Source organism: Melitaea cinxia, chromosome 6 (genome assembly GCF_905220565.1).
Source record: "Melitaea cinxia chromosome 6, ilMelCinx1.1, whole genome shotgun sequence".
Taxonomy (NCBI): domain Eukaryota; kingdom Metazoa; phylum Arthropoda; class Insecta; order Lepidoptera; family Nymphalidae; genus Melitaea; species Melitaea cinxia.
In genome coordinates, this window is record NC_059399.1 from 13,674,509 (window position 1) to 13,694,991 (window position 20,483).

The window sequence follows — 20,483 nt, forward strand, 5'->3', positions numbered from 1 at the left end:
CTTTTAGTTTTTTTTTTAATGCACACTGTAATAATCTTCTAAATCGCATATTTTAAATATCTTAGAAGTTTTCGCGAACAAAAAAGCGTGCCAAATAAGATTCAATCATCTTACACCGATGACAGGATTGTGACCACTCCCAAACCTCGTCAGTCGCTTTCGCTAACAGCATTATATTATAAACCTGCGAAGCTAGTACGGGTCACTAGTTATTTAAATAAAGACAGTTATTATCATACACGTGAGCGCAATAACAACAGTTATTAAAACACTGAAGCTGTTCTTCCTCCCTGTTGTTATATATTATTATTCTTATTTTTAAGAAAATATGGTGAGAAAATAAAGTTATTATAGTTTGAAATTATTATTATTTTTTATTTTATTACGTTTTATTGACATAATTGTTTGTTCCGTTCGGTCACGCCGCTGGCGTACTGCAAACATTGGAAAAGGTTTTGATAACGTTAGTTTACGATAAAAATGGCAAAAATGTGAAAAGGTCACTCACATTGGTAAAATTCTTTCCACATAATTATGTAACAGGGTAAACAAATCTTATAATCATGGGAACACATATATCTCGAAAAAAAAATATATATAGGTATATATAAAATATAAAAATATTTTAATGTATTTATTTATAGGTTCACACCTTGATAACATTTTGGGAGGTTTTTAATAAGTGTGTGCAGCCAATTCCATGATGTTATCAAAGATAAGAGAAATCGATACTTTAGAGGTACGTGTAAGTAATGTAATGATATGGTGCTTTAAAAAAAATGTGTGTGAGGCAGCTCCGACACGCGACTGGATCGGTACAGTAAATGCTAGTATACTATTTATACGTGTATCTTTCTACAGCTAATTGCGCGTCACTCTCAGCGTCACTGCTCTTTCGTTGTTTAACACGATTTCATGCCTCATATTTTATGAAGTCCAACTTCTTTTACGCACGCTTGACTTGGGAAGTAAGCTGGTGAATGCGTGACAAGAGCGTTACGAGAAGTGTGATCGGGCGAGGTGAAGAGAATTTGAAAGGGAGATATAAGTTAGTGAAGATAGAAAGAGAGAGAGTTACGTTTCGTAAGTTTTTCTTTAGTCGTGTGGTCTAAAGCATAGTCGTTTTTTTATATTGCTCGCCTCATATCGTTTTTTAAGAAATAAACTCCAAAAATCGCTTTTTCTTCAATATATCTCAACAACCGGCTGATGCACTATCAGTCGCGTTTTAAATTTTCGCACATGACAAAAATGTTTGTATAGAGTAAAGACCATACCTATAGATGTTTATCGCGGTTTGGGCTTTTGTGTACTGTATGTGTTTTTCATTTATTGTTTTATCATTCTCCTGGGTGTCATCACTGCTATCAAGTGTGAATGTGTGAAGTATATTTATTTCATTACCTCATCATCATCACCTCAGCCTATCGCAGTCCACTGCTGAACATAGGCCTCCACAAGTTAAATTTAAGCCACCGATTTTTGGCGCGAGCTTGCGGAGGCCTATGTTCAGCAATGAATTGCGATAGGCTGAAATAATGAAATGGTGATACCTCCAAAAGATATCCAATATACATCGTTAAGTAATACACCGAAAAAACAGTCAAGTAAATATGCGTTAACAAAGATTAATCAAAAAGTAGTCCTCAGATCTCGATAAATTTAAAGGAAATTTCGATTAAAACAGGAATAATAAAAATTAGTACATCCAGTAAAAACATATGAGGTAATACAAAGAAGGTCGACGATAAAATATTAAAGTAAATACGCATTATCAGATATAACTCGAAAAGTACCTTTAAAAAAAGTACCTTTTAAATTTTTTATTTTTTTTTATGTCACTAGGTCGGCAAACAAGCGTACGGCTCACCTGATGGTAAGCGATTACCGTAGCTTATAGACGCCTGCAACACCAGAAGCATCGCAAGCGCGTTGCCGACCCAATCCCCAATCCCCCAGGAGCTCTGGTCACCTTACTCACCAACAGGAACACAATACTGCTTGAAAACAGTATTATTTTGCTTTGATTTTCTGTAAGGTCGAGGTACTACCCCAGTCGGGCTGCTCCATATTTTGAGCAGGAAATTCCTGCTGTGCCCTACCTCAGTTAAAACCTTTAAAATACCCTTAAATAAACCTTTTAAATCATCATAATAAACCTTTTAAATCTCGATTAAATTTAAATGGGACCACATGATAAGCATCACCTCTAGATTAAAAAAGAGTCCATCGAAAACGCCCAACAAACATTTACGACGTTGAGTAGACGTTTTGGTGACAACTTAATGTTATTTAGTATAATCGTATAAACGACATTAGAACGTTTACTCGACGGCATTAGGGCCCATTTTATTCAACTTAAGGCGCTAAGAGTTTCGTGTAACAGTCATATAAATACCTATATAGTCGCATAGGAGTCATATACACGTTGGCGACTTGACTACATGTCATGTAATGATAGCTGTCGCGGCGTGTATTCGACTTCGTGTCGAGTAATAGCACACAATATGACGTTTATCTAACGTATTCGTTGTATTATTGTCATTTAAAGATGATACTTTTATATTGAACGAATGAAAAATTGTAACAGATTATAAACATAACACACACTAATTGAATTTGGCAGTTTTTTTGACAGCTGAGTTAAAATATTGTATTTTTTACTTTGTTGAGGTGATAAAACCATTTCATCAGTTACAAACCATTGTGCAATCAAATTTACTGATTAATGTGAGGTAACTTTGTAACAAATTTTTCATGCGCTTTTAAAATGTTAATGTTTTCGTATATTTTTATTAATAATTTATTAAGTGACTGCGTTATATGACAACTATATAACTTCCCGACGTATATACTGCGTACATATTGTAAATGTGTACGCCATGACAGTTGATTTTGGGATCAATAATAAAATAATAAAACGCCGAGCTAACTTAGTTCAAATAATTTATATTTTCAGAACAGAAGAATTTACGACACATATAACTTAGTTAGAGTTATGTTAGATTTATTTACAAAACTGGCAACTTTTTTCTTTGATGTAGCCACAAACTAGATTGTCCTAACGGCAACACTGCTCATCAGTTGAATTTAGTTATAATAAGCGGTAATAACAAGTGCGCGCGTGTGGCTCTTAGAATTTAAGAAACCCAAATAATTATCAAGTAGCAAAAAATAATAATAGGTACAATTATCAAAGTGTTACTTAATGTTTTATTTTAATAAGATAATTAATTTAAGAACGTATTGTTACTTAGTAAGTTTTTGTGTCCATAATAACTTGTTAACTTATTTTGTAGCAAAATGCCTTTCAAAATAGTGGAGACTACGGAAAATGGTAAATCTTTATTAACAACTGTGCCAGCACAATGGGAACAACGTGGAATATTATATTGGCCAAGAAAAAATGAGGCTATTTTGATAAAGGCTGAGGATTCTACACCAGAAATAAATTGGAAATCGATGCCTTGTATCCTTAAGCGAAATAATATTCACAATTATGAAAGTTCCGAACAACAAATCGCTTTAATGTCAGATATGTCCGACACGGATACGGACCAGGAGATCATTACCAAAACCCAACGACCTAAAAAATCGAGCACACAAATAAATTTGAACGACCTGGTAACTAACTGTCTATCGGTAAGCTCATTAACTTTACATATTTATATTTCTATCATCAGGAGCTTGACTTAGAAGAAATCAGCTCTTAGTACATATTTTAATATCCTAACTTAAAGTAAATGTGAAAGGGAGTTTGTTTGTTTGTTTTTTTGTTAATCCAATTAATCTAAGTTAAAAAAGTGAGTTTTTTTGTTACTTCACGTTGAAACTGCTGAACCAATTTAAATGATGTTTGGTATGAAAAGTTTTTGACACCCTGGGAAGGACATATGTTTTTATTTCAATAATCATACTACAGTATAGAACTACAGTAAAGTTTGTATGAAATTGTGGTTTATATTTTGTTTCTTTTAGGAAAATACCAGTAACGTCGAGTTAGTTGATAAAAATGCCAGTTTTGATATTTCACCACATTCATCTCAAGTCTTTGGGGTTTTTGAATTACCATATAATCAAGCCACTGAGACCACAGGAATCCCAGGAATGGGTGCAGAAAAACTGGACAGTATAGCGCAAAAGCTCGACCTCTTAATAAGCATAGCATCAGCGCATAAAGTAAATATACAAGTGCTATTTGATCATCAGCAAAATATTTTACAAAAACTTGCGTTATTGGACACCAAATTAGAAGAATTGGTGACACGTATTTCGATACCAGTAACTGATATTAATCGACAGAGTAATAATGATAATAATTTCAAAATTATAAGCAACCTACAGGAACTCACTAGTTTCGAGGAACGTTTAAATAATCTGCAAGCTGAAGAAAATATTATAAAGTTACTTTCTTTAACTTGTACGAAAGGCAAAGGTCGCGCATATAATAACGCTTACGCATTGGTCGATGCCATGTTCACTCGGAAATTTATGACGCAATGTTCTTGGGCTGGAGGTACGAGAGGAGAACCAAAAATATGTTTTAAGTCTTTTACTAAAACTATATCATTATTTTTTAAAATAATACACCAGTCTGACAATAGCTTCACAATACCAGAGTGCGAATTATTTTTGAAAAACGTTATGAGGCATTCTAATAAAAGAAATGAATCCAAACTTTTGAGGGCTTCTGCTCAAAAGAACAGACAAAAAAAGTCAAAAGTATTACAAGAAAGTAATCGCCAGTCAGTTGAAGAGCAATGTGATGTCCAGAATGTTGAGCTAGCAAATACACCACATCAGAAAGAAAATGCCTCACCACTTGATTTGACAAGCTAGATTGGGATGCAGTTCCTATGATGGTCGCGTATACGGACCATCACGATAGATAAAGCACCCTCTCATTTTTTGGAATATGTAAATGGCACAGTGACTATTTGATTATTTGGGGGGACCATTTGATTATAACGTGATTATCATCGTTCTGTTGTTCGATAATTTAAAGTTTTTTCCTGTTTTCTGTAATTTTTAAAGTCAAATTTGTAATATTTTCAATTGCGAAATAATGAGATAATAACTTCTAGTCAAAACAAACCTTCCAATTGTAAATTATATAATTATTTAGCAAGCAATAATATTACAAATTTAAATTTTATTATTTGTTATGTTGCGATTTTGTACCTATGTTCTATTTGTGACATTTTATTTTTTGTAATTTTTGTTCTGTTGTTCGATAATTTAAAGTTTTTTCCTGTTTTCTGTAATTTTTAAAGTCAAATTTGTAATATTTTCAATTGCGAAATAATGAGATAATAACTTCTAGTCAAAACAAACCTTCCAATTGTAAATTATATAATTATTTAGCAAGCAATAATATTACAAATTTAAATTTTATTATTTGTTATGTTGCGATTTTGTACCTATGTTCTATTTGTGACATTTTATTTTTTGTAATTTTTGTTCTGTTGTTCGATAATTTAAAGTTTTTTCCTGTTTTCTGTAATTTTTAAAGTCAAATTTGTAATATTTTCAATTGCGAAATAATGAGATAATAACTTCTAGTCAAAACAAACCTTCCAATTGTAAATTATATAATTATTTAGCAAGCAATAATAATTACAAATTTAAATTTTATTATTTGTTATGTTGCGATTTTGTACCTATGTTCTATTTGTGACATTTTATTTTTTGTAATTTTTGGTGATGTCATTAGATAATTAAGATAATATAAAAGAAAAGTAATAAAGAGAATATATAAAAAAAATATATAAAAGGTCTGTATTGATTAACGCATATTAACGGGTTTAAACGTGATTAAAACATTTACCAGTCTTATTTTTAGTTTTCGAGAAATATATGTATAAGTTGCCTGTTGTATAGTAATTTTGTATATTCTATTGTGAGATTATTAGCTACATAAGATGTTTCAATATGGCAAACCAATGAAAGTTTTATTTGTTAATTTGCATTTATGGATCAAAAAGCGATTTAAGTTTTTCCAAATCATGCAATATTTCAAAGCTTTGCTTAATTTTAATTTCCAATAAGTGTTACATTTTGACTAACTTGAAATGTTAATAACGTTCTTGAGGATAAATAAAAAATTAAACAATTTTTACTATCTTTTTTATTACCTATTTCTTAAATGTATGAATAAGCGGAGCAAAATAAATATTTGATTTGTATGAAACACTAACCAATTTACACTTTATATCAGTAATATAATATATGGCTTCAGTTTTCGAAATTTCATTCTCAGATATCATAAATATATTAAGATATGAAGATTTAATAGGCGTTTCATAAACATCATTCCTTAAGTTTAAAATTCGATTTCCAATTATTTGAATACATCCCTCGTTGCAAGTAGCAGAACGCAATTCAACAAGGTGGTTGTTGTTAGTCAAAAACCACTTATTTCTATTATCAGTTGAGAGGATAAAGGTTTTAAGTTGAATCACTGTCTTAAATTTACTTCCATATTTGTAACTTTTTATCGAAGGATAGTTATGAGTAGTATCGTTTTTTAAGTTTTCTACTTCAATATCATATTTCTCTATTAATCTATTAGCAATTTGCTGAAGTGGCCGATTTCCATTCCTGATCATTCTCTTTATTGAACTTAATTTATTTTCAAAAGGATAAGCATTAAAGCTGTGCAAGTTTCCAAATCTCTTAACTTCGTCTACTACGTGTATTAAATTGTGAACATTGCTTGTCATGTACTCTTGGCCATAAAACCTGCCATAATTGTCAACGAAGTGCTTTAACATTGTTTCTGCGACTGGTAGAAATTGAAAATGTGTCTCGCTTGAACAAATAGTTACAGCTGAGAAAAAGAGCAGAAAATGATGATATGCTGCATTATCTAAGACATCCTTTAATAATACAAAACTTAAATAGAGTAGAAAAGTACGGAACTCAGAACCTTTCCAATGTGACAAGTCTTTAAGGCTTCTAACACTCCTGTGTATTTCCTTTGGCATCTGACAGCATAGTAAAAATTGAGAAAATGTTTCTGTTTCCCTAGCAGGCCATTTTGTAATTAAATTTCCTAAATTTCCATCTCTCCAACCAATTAATAACCGTTTCATAATACCTAAATCAATGATATGTAGAGAATCTCCGACGGGAAATTGTTCAATCATATCTATTGGCAATGCTAGCAAAGGAGAATCGTACTTATGGTGATCTCCATACTTCTTTAAACGAAAGTCTGCGTCATTTCTTCGTGGGCAATCAGTCTTTGCAAAGGTGACTGTGTGCGATTTATTACTATACTCGCCGACCACTGTACATTTCAAGCAACCATGTTTACCATTAAAGTTGCATACTCCTGTAAAATATAAAATATAATTATAGTCAGTCACCAATATGTTTTGTCCAAAAAAGGAGGAGGTTCTCAATTCGACTGTATTTTTTTTTTTATGTATGTTACATCAGAACTTTTGACTGGGTGGAGCGATTTCGACAAATTTTCTTTTAATCGAAAGATGGTGTGTGCCAATTGGTCCCATTTAAATTTATTTGAGATCTAACAACTACTTTTCGAGCTATATCTAATAATGCGTTTTTACTTGACGCTTTTTTCGTCGACCTACGTCGTATTTATACCGCATAACTTTCTACTGGATGTACCGATTTTGATAATTCTTTTTTTGTTGGAAAGGAGATATCCCAAGTTTAGTACCATGATAAGGAAACCAGAATCTGATGATGGAATCCCAGAGAAATTGATGGAAATTCTTGAAAATCCGCAATGACTTTTTACTGGGTGTACCGATTCTGATAATTCTTTTTTTTTTTGTTGGAAAGAAGATATCCTTAGTTTAGTACCATGATAAGGAAACCAGGATCTGATGATGGGATCCCAGAGAAATCGAGGGAACTTCTTGACAATCCGCAATAACTTTTTACTGGGTGTACCGATTTAAAAAAAAATTAATTTGATCGAAAGCTGATGTTTGTCATGTGGTCACATATAAATTTTATTGAGATTTGATAACTACTTTTTGAGTAATCTTTGATAACGCGCAGTTACTTGACTATTTTTTCGTCGATCTACGTTGTATTACTCGTCGATGTAGTTGAAGTCGGTTTTTTTTTTGTTTGCGAGCAAACACAATTATTAATACTACTAAAAGAAAAGCTCTCACTACGTTCCAGTTGGTTATCCAACTCGGAATCGTTCTTATATGTATATATCTGAGCCGGTACAATATTGCACCTGCGTGCTTTTGACCGGGATGACTGTTCCAGTTTCGAATAAAACATTACTTAAAAAGTTAATAAGAATATCACCTAACAGAAAATTTTTAATAATATAATTGGGGCTAGGATACCCACCTTTAACCAAGGCTCTCGCTGGTGAGTCGCATATGAAGGCTCTAACCTTAACCTCGATCAATGTAACGACCCCGTCTTGCGACGTAATTCTCAAATTATTAGACATTAATTCATGTAATTCACTTACAAAAGGTTGAAAATATGCGGATACGTTTGATGGCTTACTTGTACCATGATAAATACCCACAACAAAGGGGGGCACATTTGGTCTTTCGTGGATGTTACATAATATAGGCCACACTTGTAGCTTAGAGCTGTTGAACAATGGTAGTCCGTCAATATTCACATTAAGCGAAACGCATTTCGGTTTATCATTCAGGTTTTGTAAAATCGTCTTTAAGGATTCAATGAGACCATTATGCCAGTAACGACCATCATCGATAAGAGTTATTTGGATATCTTTTTTACTTTTTAAAAGAGTTCTTGGGTCTAAGGCGACTATGCAGGGTATTCTTTTGTTAAGAATTACATTTAATTGCTTTAATGCTACTTGTGGAATATTAAAATCAATGGCCCACTTTTTATAATGGTCTGTAAATTCATCATTTTTGGTTAAATTGTCTTCTTTATCAAGATTATCTTCATTTTCGGACGCTGAATAACTGTCTTCAACTTCAGAATATGAACAAGAGTCCCGAACTTCGGCAAATAAACTGCAGGGTATACTCGTAGTATTTTGGTTAAATTTATTGGTTAAATTTGCATTTACCTGTGATACGGAACCCTTTTCATTTTCCTCACTCACAGATTGAGCTTGAGCTCTAGTAACACTTTGTATGAAAGTATGTGCTTGAAGCGAATTATAATTGTTTTTAACTTTTCTTTTGAATGCACCACTTCTTTTAATACCTTTCCACTTTTTTCGATCCATGTTGTACCAAACAGTAAATAAATTTTAATATGATAAATTTGATTTCAAAATGGTGGAAGTTGTTTACAAGGTTATTATAACCTTTTAATATGAGTATTAATTAAATAGCGGTCGTATTATCATTTTTATGATACTTTAGGATGTATACAAGTTACACTATTACACTTATTCGACTTAAGTATATATAATGGTTACAAGTACTACGTGTAAACAACAACTATTCGTTTAGCAGATGTTTAAAAGGTAATTATATGACAAAATTAATCGTATTATGACTTTTACACTACGAAAACGTTTACACGACGAAAAGTTGTATATGAAAGTTTTATAGATGTCGTCATAGACGCTATTATATGACGATTGTAAAGAAATGTTGAAATAACGTCTATACGACAATATTATACGACAAAAAATGTATACGACTATTTGGACACATAATGCACCATAACATGACGTAGAGTTAAATAAAATACTGTAATATAACTTTAATAAGACTCAAAGTCATATAATTGTTTGATTATATGACAAAAATGTTTGTTGGGCGGTCCACCCAGTAAAAAGTTCTAAGGTAACATTATACACTATACACATTTATAAAAATACAGTCTAATTGAGAATCTCCTCTTTTTTCTGAAATCGGTTAAAATATATTAAGATAATGACGTTATTCATATTGGATAACGTCATATCGTTCATTCAGTCGTGTTGGATATAATTTGACGCAATCTTTCAGTAAGAGCCGGAAAAACCTTTTCTAAGTATATTATATATTGTGTTGTATACTAAATTTCTCTAAAAATACACCAAATACGCACATAATCCATAGACAAACATTGCTGTTTAAATAGTAGATTTTTTTCTCATCCTCTCACGATTGGCAGACCAAATGGGCGACCATTTCGGCCCAGTCCCTTTTTATCCCGTTTAATCCTGCTATAACTCTAGTTGGCGTAACTTATCTACAGTACGAGAGAAATTGGGTCAAAAATCATGTTTATAAATAATCATTACATGGATAATTTTGATTGAGGAAACTGTAAATATCAATACAAATAGCGTTTATTGAATTCCTTGAATTATTTATTTATTTACACTTTATTGTACACCAAACAAGAAATAAAATAACCAAGCAACATTAACAATATATAGTCGAAAATGTACAAAAGGCGGCCTTATTGCTTAAAAGCAATCTCTTCCCGAAAAGTAGACAATATTAGTTCACCTTTATATTATATATCAGTATCACCCTTTCTATAACTCTTTATTTATACATCTTGCTCAAATTTTCAAGCATTTATAAAATACTTTTTGTTCATTTGCTCATCAAGTTCAATTTTTTTAAACGTGAATTATTTGACGATTACGATCACGTTTCAGCCTTTATCATTCCACTAGCCATAGCCCTCTTTCTCCATGTAGGAGAAGTTTAATCTGTTTCGCTGCTACACCGCGGGTTGGCGGGTATTATTTGACACTAGAAGTTTATAAGGTTTTTTATTTTTTTACATTTATTCATTACTTAAATTTAATTAGTCATTTGAATTTTATATGAGAGATAAAATCTAGTAGGAATTGACTTGCCCGTATGTGTCACAAGAAACACTCGGCACCTGCATAAACTTGCATACATATTCATAAATATTTTAGGACTGATGTATAATTTTAAAGTTTCGTCGTAATTAAAAAACTCGTATTTATTATAAATTATCAAACAGTTTTTATAGCGTAAAATACAAAGTTCCAGTGCATTATTTTATTCTGCAAATTTAATGCGGTAGTTTAACTTAATTATTTAACAACATGGATAAGTATAGTAAATAAATAGAAATTCGTTGTAAGTACAGTGTGAAACAAATCGTAATGTATCTGTGAACTGCTGGACAATTTTTGTATTTTTTCCCACATAATAATGTTGATAGTTTCTCATGTAAGTGACTGTGTGTTTTCAATGAGAAAATAAATATTCTTTAAACTTAAATTAGATTTGGATGATTATTTATAAATGTTTCCTACTAAGTACGTGTGAGATTTAATCGTAAGTCTAATTCTATTATTGATACATTATATAAAACTAGGTCCTACGGGATGAAATGAAAATTTAATATGCTCAAAAAAATACAAATATGTCCAGAATCAGGTCATTTAAATAATTGTGATTGCTCGCGAACGAAAAAAAAAAACAACTTTAATTGACATCGACGAGTAATACAAATAGCTAGGCGAAAAAATAATCAATTAAATACCCATAATTACAGATAGCTCAAAAAGTAATTGTCAGATCTTAATTAAAATTAAATGGGATCACATGACAAGCCTCTACTTTCAATTAAAAAATATAAAAATAGGTAAACCCAGCAGATAAAGTTCAGAGTACAGTCGAATTGAGAACCTCCCCTTTTTTTTAAGTCGTAAACGCAACAATGGCAGTTATGTAAAAATAGTAAAGTACGAAGGTTCGTCCAATTGATTATTTTTTATTTTTTTATTTATTTATTTATTTTTTGGGAGGAACAACAGCTGAGAAATACAATGTACACAATTATAGAAATAAAAAGCTACCAATAGTTCCCCCCTGGTAGTCACAGAATATTAAAAAGAAAAACTTACGCTACATATAAGCCGTAGTAACAATAACACGTGTAGATTACAAAATGTGGTTAGTAAAATGATGTCAGTAAACAGAGTTAGGTGCAGTCAAACTAGTAGAAACAATCACATTAAAAATATGCATATGAAAAATTCTAAAACTACACAATTACTTATTAAAGAAAGAATTACTAATTAGGTTCCTTGCAGCCGCACAGCTAGTGTTAAATAAGTCTAAGTCAAATTTTTTAGAATATGCATTAAACTTACTACCCGCCCGCCAGACAAATGAATTTTGCATATAGTTTGTGGAAACTAGTGGTGTGTGCACTAACGGATTATTACGAAAAAGTTTAGTAGGAACTCCTAAAGAGACTTTGGCTAAAAGATCAGGGCAATCAATTAAGTTATTTGTAATTTTGAAAAGATAGATTAAGTCACTAAGTTCGACTATCTTCGGGCACACCGTTATGCTTGAAATATCTGAGACACTTGGAGTGGTTACTGCCGTGACTTCACTTAAGTCAGGAGAGAAAGTACTAGAAGCGAGGAACGTTGAGTGAAAAAACGAGGAAAAGGCATTGCAAATAGCCTCACCTGTATTGAGTAAATCGTTATTGTATTCCAAAACACTTGGCATGGCTGCAGACTTCGACCTTGATTTATAATACGACCAAAAGTATTTCGGATTTTCTGTAATTGAACTTTCAATAGATTGCATGTATCGGCTGTAACATTCCTGTTCCAAGTTTTTGGCTCTAGTACGTAGAATCCGAAAAGATTCTTCGTCAGACCTATTACCATACGTCTTAAACTTTTTATAGTATTTAGATTTTTCTTTTAGGACTTTGATTAACGCTCGGGAGAACCACTTAGGATGTCTTTCGTTAGAAGATAATTTGACGGGAACATGTTTATCTTTTATTGAGTCCAGCACACTATAGAAGTGCGCAAGAGAGTCATTTATAGATTCAGCCAAAACAATGTAATCCCAGTTTATGTTTAACAGTTCTGAGTTAATTTCGTTATAATTAGCGCGATGGTATAGATACTTCTTATACCGAGGACGGTTCAGAATGGGACAACAAACGGTGCTCATTTCGATGGTTAATGCGCCGTGGTGCTGATCGACAGGTACCAACGCGCAAGCACTGGCGTCACATACGGTGAAAGAAACATTACATAAAACGAGGTCTAGCGTTCTCTTATAGTCGTTCGTGATACCGTTATATTGTTTTAAATTTAAGGAGTTTATTTCATCTATAAGGAACGTCTCGGCCTCGGTATAGTAGTTGGTGGGGTTAAACGAGTTACTGTCGTCATCGTTAGACGGTATTCATAAAATTCCGCTGAGGTTGAAGTCCCCAACAATCAAATACTGATCATTTGGGTATTCCATATGAATTCGAGTAACACATGAGAAATAATTACACAATTGTTGTGAGAATGATAAGCCCTGATTTTGGTTACATAAGTAAAGAACACAGACGTGCAACTTGCGTTCAAAAGTACCAGTCCTATATGTTACCGTTATCCATAAATCCTCCGCACTCGAGTGGAACTCAGGCCGGGGGGTGACTAGCAAGTCGCGGCGGACTGCGATTAACACACCACCTCCCCTAGTCTGCCCCGTTAAGCTGTAATCGCGATCCCTACGAAATACCATATAACGTCCATCGAAAATTTCTGTGTTAAAAATACTGTCAAGAAGCCAAGTCTCAGTTAACATAATAATATCGTACGAACATAAACATACATTACGATAGAATACCGTAGTTTTTGTGCGCAATCCCCGAACGTTTTGATAATAAATGTTAATTAATGAAGTATTTACCATAATCTACTAAAAGGTGACCAGTAGTTGCATTGACACATAATAATTATAATGATTAAACATAATATTGTATAAATTATAACAGCTATAACCCGTAGAATATTTAGTATATGATTATGTCCGGTGCAAAATAACAGCACACCAAACAAAAACACTATGAGGTACTTTGAAATTAAATAGTGCGGGTAGTAAGTTAGAAGCAAAGAGGTGTTGACAATAAAATGTAATAAGTGCGAAGACGATAGATATATGTTAAATAGATTCGTCGTTGAGGGACGGGTTAAACAATAGACGCCCAGCCGGCAAGCAGGTAATAAAACATAGATTCTCAAATTATGTCTGGCAATTTTGTAAACAATAAATAAAAGAAAAATAATACTAAATACATACAATAAAATACAAATTAAAGAAGTTTGTTTAAATCTAATTCTTTTGAGATAATTTGAACAGGAGACTTGTCATTCTTTCTCACATGTATTTTACCATACTTAACCCATACATAACGGTATTCTTTATTCTTAGCGAGATCTTTAGTTTTAGTCAATAATTTCTTCAATTCCGGGACAAGATGGTCATTAATATATATAATACGATCTTCTGCAAACCCAATTTCTTTTGCTGTTATGCGCTTATGAGCTCGCGATGCAGCGATAAATTCTTCCTTAATATATCGGTTAATAAAACTAACTATAATCGACTTGTCTTTCGATCCATGTGTCGGAACACGAGCGACGTAATTAATCTGAGTCCTCGGAAATGCGTATCCCACTATTTTTGAAATGTTCTCAATTATATTGAACAGGTTCTCGTTTGTCTTAAGCGGTACACCCTTGATTTCTAAATTATTCAAACGCGACCACTGCTCACGGTTAGTATTATCCCTCTTAAGTAAAGCAACATCCTCTGAGAGTTTTAATTCGGATTGTTGTATTTTAGCAACTTGATTTTCGACATCTGATACTCTAGATTCCAAGCTTTCAAGCTTGGCACTGTTAAACTCGAAGGATTCCTTAAGACTCAGTATTTCATTCTTGATTGACTTTACATCTTCGAGAATCTCTGAAAGTTTACTGAACTGACCTTTTAGATCTTGTACCTCTGATAGAACCATCTCAATACTAACGGCACCGGGGGGAGCACATTCGGAGCCTTTGGCTGGCTTAGGGCTTGCGGACGCCAGTTTGCATTGCGGACACCTCCAACCCGCTCTACGATCGGGACCGAGTTTACGGTAACCGGCTTCAGAAATCGATGCACAGGAGAAGTCCATATTACGTTGGCAACCGTTGCAGAACACCCCATCAGTGTAAATAGAACTACAAACGCTGCACTTCATTTTTGATAATAATTATTTTGACCAATTTCAAGAAATATTGAGAAGCACTGGAAATTTACTCACAAGATTACGTACACGTGCTAATAGGCCCAATGCGCAGCGCTGACTGACTGACTATTATATTGAGGCTCCATTTAAAGAAAAAAAATCTAGCCATCTAGTGGAAAAAATCTTCTACTTTCTTTCGTATGAAATAAAACCATAAAATTATATCGAAAAATAATTTAATCATAAATTAAATATATGCCTGAGCTATACTTTGTTCACTGCCATTGTCAACATTCAGAGATAATATTGTTTGTTTGTAGTATAAATATTATTATCAAATGAGTGGTGGCCGCGATGACCTTCGTGCTGGTATTAAATAGGAAATTACAGATTTCAACTTCTATTTTTTACTTTTTTTAATGATGCATATATAGACATATGATAATATAAACTTTAGTAGCACAGTACCCCCTTATTATCGTTAAATTCGTCTATTATCTATACATATAATAAAATAGTAGGAAAGTCAAAACTGTACATTTAATATTTTTTTAAAAGAATACTTGGGGTGTGATCTACAATCGGTACCAAAGCCAAAAATATAGTTTTTAGAATTTTTGTCTGTTTGTCTGTATGTATGTCCGGGATAAACTCAAAAAGTACTGCATGGCTTTACTTCAAATTTGGCACGAATATAATTAAGAAGTCGGGTCAACATATAGGCTACATATTATCACGCTATCACCTACGGGGAAAGAGCAGTGAACCTTTATTTCTTCAACGCATTCTGAAACAATGTGTAATCTAACGACGCATATTTGAATGTTGTTGTTATTATGTTAATAACTGCTTCCAGCCTCCATGCTATAAGCTAGCTTCACACTATAAATAAAGACATTCTGTAGTATATTTAGTATCAGCATTGCACCCGTGCGAAGCCGGGGCGGGTCGCTAGTTTACATATAAACTGATTCCTAACTAGGTGACGCGACACGTCTGTAATACGTATTAGGTACATCAAAAGTATATTTTATGTGCAGAATAGAAAAACAGAAAAATATGGCAAGCAAAGATATTTTCCTTACAAAAAAAAAAGCTATTGGTGAATACGTTGTTGCTTGTAAAAAATGTTATTTCTGTATTTTTAATAATAATTATAGGTATATTAAACGTACAAGAAATAAAACTTAGAAGACGTAATCAAAATCTATTCAGTAGCTTTACCACGATGCACTTACTATTATTATATATCACAATGTTATTTATATAGATTTTACGCTTTTAAATACTATAAACCATTGAATATATATGTATATAAAAAATAGATTGAATTCCTTCATTTGTTATTATAAAATTGTTTAACAGTTAGGAATTGTTACATAAGCACAATGGCATTCAACCTCAAACAAACAAATTGTTGCAATTCGTTTTTGAAAGTGAGAACTGTTCGTATTTCTACTGCACTTGTTATATACAGATATGTATTTACGTCAATCAAAATTACATTTTATGTATCTACAATATAAAGTTCTTCGGGTTTTTATAATATGTACAGACGTTGTTTTTATATCACGCAAACTTTGAAAGTCTTTATTTCAAATAAATATTGAGTAAGAAGTTCATAACAAAAGTAGTTATTGATTTGTTTTAGAACGAAATCTGTAAGTAGTATAAAAATATTTTTACATTTTCAATGTACGATAAAACCAATAGAAAAATAAATATATGTAGAAATTAAAACTTACATTAGGCTGTAGATTTATGAAAATACCAAAAAAAAACACAGGATGTAATTCGTCGTTTTATTAGGAATAGCTATAAATGTTCTTGTGTTTATTCGTAAAAAAAAAAAAAAAACGACTTTAGTTTACCAGTAATAAAAAGAACATTATCAACGTCGATATGAATTAATTGCGCATTATGTATATTATTATTATGGGATAGGTAACTCAAAAACTACTGTGTCAGATCTCGTTGAAATTTAAACCGTGACACGCACCATCTTTCAAATAAAAAAATAACCATCAAACTCCGTACATCCAGTAAAAGTTTTGTGGTACACATAAAAAGTGAGTCTAATTGAGAAGTCGATTTCTTTTTTTCTTTTTTTTTAAGCAGATAAAATATCCTTAATAAATATTATTTACCAAATTAAATTAAAAAATCTGAATAAAAAATTAAAAACATCTTCGCGCTAACTAGCGTTATAAAATTGTAATCGTTGCCAGGATTTCATGAATAGTTAAAAAAAATATTTCGGGATCGTCCTTGTATTGGTAAAGCCATTAACAGCCTGATGGAAAAGTAATTGTCCGCAATAATTGAGGACCAAACGATAGGGGCTTCCGTAGGATACTGGAAAATTGATTAGTAGGGATATATATATACGGTACGGTGATAGATTTTAGGTTAGGTTTTATTTTGGGACATAAACATTGCATTATTCACGTTATAAGGAATAAGGAAGTGATATTAGACTTAACGTATATGAATTATTTATAGTAATATTTATAGTATTTATTGTACCAACGTTAAAAGAAACAAACCAGAATTATTATAAGCTAGCTGTGCTCGCGACTTCGTCCACGTGGAATAGTGACTTTACATGTTCAACGTGATTCTTTAAGTTGGCATAGCTTTTTTATTTATGAACCGATTAACTTGAAAAAAACACTAAGTATTAAGCTAAGCTTGCCAAAATATATTAGTAAAAACCACATCTAAATCGGATAAGCCGTTTCTGAGATTAGCGTGCACAAACGCAAAGACAAAAATTCTAACAATCATTGTTTTGGGTGCTATTAGCGTTGAAGGTTCCAATAATATTTTTTCTCATATATCTTCAATGGACAGACAGCGACCCGTTACATTTTTATTATATGTATGATAGAGCAAGCTATACAAAGAGACACGAAACGATTAATACATCTGATTAAAAAAAATACGATAAAAATCGTTGTTTATTTTCATTATAAACAAATATAATATAACGACGGCACTTTAAAGCGAACTGGTTTTTTAATTGTACCTATGTGAATTTAGTTTTGGTGATCTCGTAAATAATAAGAAATTAATTAATTTTAAAATTATATAAAATAAGAAATTATGTATATGATTTGATAAAAAAAAAAAAATTCTCATTTTAGAAGCGATTTAGTTGAAAAATACGATATACTCAATTTGGATTAGTGTTATTATGAAATAAATTAAATTATTAATATTTAATGTTTAAGGTCTAATCAGAGGATCTAGAACCGGCCCAATTTAAATCAAAACTTTTAAAGTGAATTATTTAATTTTGAATAAAATTGATCTAAAAGAAACAAAATAAATAAAACGTTACAAACTCATCTGCATATCGAACCGGTTGTTGGCTTTATATTGATAATCAATTCGATTTATTTAAAGATTCAATTTGAGGATTTAAAAGTTATTATTTCAATAAAGTTCATAATGATTTAGATAAATTGCGAAACTTTATAATCTTTTCGTTAGTAATTATTCATTTATTAATATTAATAGACCGAAAGACCAGTCGAGACGCCAATTATATACTTTAATGGTTAAACATGAAAAACGACAAATAAATACAATTGTAAACAGCAATTTACTAACTTAATCACGTAAATATTTTTTTTTATTAATAAACTCTGACAGTAGAATGAAAAGATGTCGGCCTTGTATAGAGTTCCTTGTTTACAAACGAAAACTTTTCTTTGTCAGCCACAATGAGTACGTGAACTACAATTCAATCTTATACATATTACAAGAACAAAAGTAATTATGTCAATGTCTCAATATTACATTTCCATGGCTTAACTGCTGAGTGATTGTGGTGTAATTTAATATAGAGCTTGCTCGTAGCCTGGGGCAGGATCATCGCCTAATATTTACCTACGCAGATAATCAAATAAGTGAAATAACTTGATCGAATTGATTTTAACTTTTATAATTTTTAAGCTAAGTTAATACGAGTACTTGAATCTCGCGACAAGATTTTATATCACGTAAACTGTGTGATGACGTTATATGTGTGTTGATGATAATGGTTTTAAAAACAGATTGTTTTCATTTTATTGCATTCAAAATAAAAGCTAATTTTTTTAAAAGTTTTATACTATAATTTATTTTATAGTGAAGTCTTAGGATACTACAGTATAAAATAATATAGTAAAATTATTAGTAATATAAGATGGCAAACGATTTTGTACAATCTGTTTTTATTTATGTATTTTTAGGGTTCCGTACCTCAAAAGGAAAAAACGGAGCCCTTATAGATACACTTTGTTGTCAGTCTGTCTGTCAAGACCCTTTTTAGGAACGCGAGGAGGTATTAAGTTGAAATTCATATCAAATACTTAAGTTTATTGTCCCTTAGAGTTGTGAAAAAATCAAACTTCTAAGCCATCGCAATCAAAAGATACAGCCGTTTATGCTACAAATTTTCGACACTAGCAAGAGAATCAAAACCTACAGGTTACTTCGTACCCAGAATCTTGAACTATGGTATATATCAACGTTTTATAGCACAGATAAAGGAAAAATTGCGCAAAGGAAAATTTTTTAGTTGCATCATAAAAAAATAATAATAATAATTTTGTTTGTACGGAACGTTCGGTGCGCGATTCCGACTCGAACTTGTCCGGTTTTTTTATTTAACTACAAAGGTCAGTCAAATTCATTTAGTTACCTGTTCATTCTGAATAAATATAGATAAAAAGTTTATCTGCATACGGTACTAGGATCAAAATATGTTTAAAAAAAAGACTCCTAGAATGATCCGTAATTTAATACGACTATAATAATAATATTTATTTATTAATAAATGTTGCTTATTGATGAAATAAAAAAAAAAAACTAACATTTATTGTAAAGAATAACTTCACAGTCGATTAAAAGATCGATAAATGTCAAAGAACTTTAAAAAACGCGTTTAACAAAAACCAGTATTAAAACAACTAGGTAGTAGGTACATTAAATTACGAGTTAAAGAGAGCAGAAATTTTTGTGAATAACGAATGGTATACAAACCGTGATATCCGTTCTATGTAATAATATTAAAGTGAACGAACCTTTCCGTTGAATTATAAAACGTAGCCGCCTGTCGTTTTAAATCATCGCTTACAGAGTTCTCTTCACTCATTGTTACACTCAACACTGCCATTATATCGATAAATCAGAACATATATGTTCACTGTTTTCTGAGTTTACTAACAGTTATTCGTTGTGTTAATATGTTCGGAGACTGCAAGCCGCTCGACGCCCGCGCCTCTCACTAAACTAACTAGAATCACCACTCATGCGTTTTACCCCCACTTGTATATGAAGCATTGTTGATACGCGAATTATATACTACGGCTTTCTAACTTATGCGGTGTTTTTAAATACTTCGATACGATGTCGGATCTGACCTGACTGACCATTTCAGGATTTTCATTTAATAATGCTGGATAAATATATAAATAAATAAAAATAAACTGAAGCTGCGTGAACTGAGTACTGACATGTGTGAATTGAATAGC

At 31.8% G+C, this 20,483-nt stretch overlaps 1 protein-coding gene across 1 annotated transcript in view; it reads right to left on the reverse strand.

The window, feature by feature from the left end:
* Positions 1 to 20,247, reverse strand: part of LOC123654405 (vesicular glutamate transporter 1) — a 43,626-nt gene extending 23,379 nt beyond the window's left edge. Inside the window, exon 1 of the mRNA XM_045590315.1 lies at positions 20,034 to 20,247. Coding sequence (XP_045446271.1) covers positions 20,034 to 20,125 — 92 coding nt within the window. The 5' untranslated portion in view covers positions 20,126 to 20,247. The remainder of the gene's footprint in view (positions 1 to 20,033) is intronic.
* Positions 20,248 to 20,483: the final 236 nt, after the last annotated feature.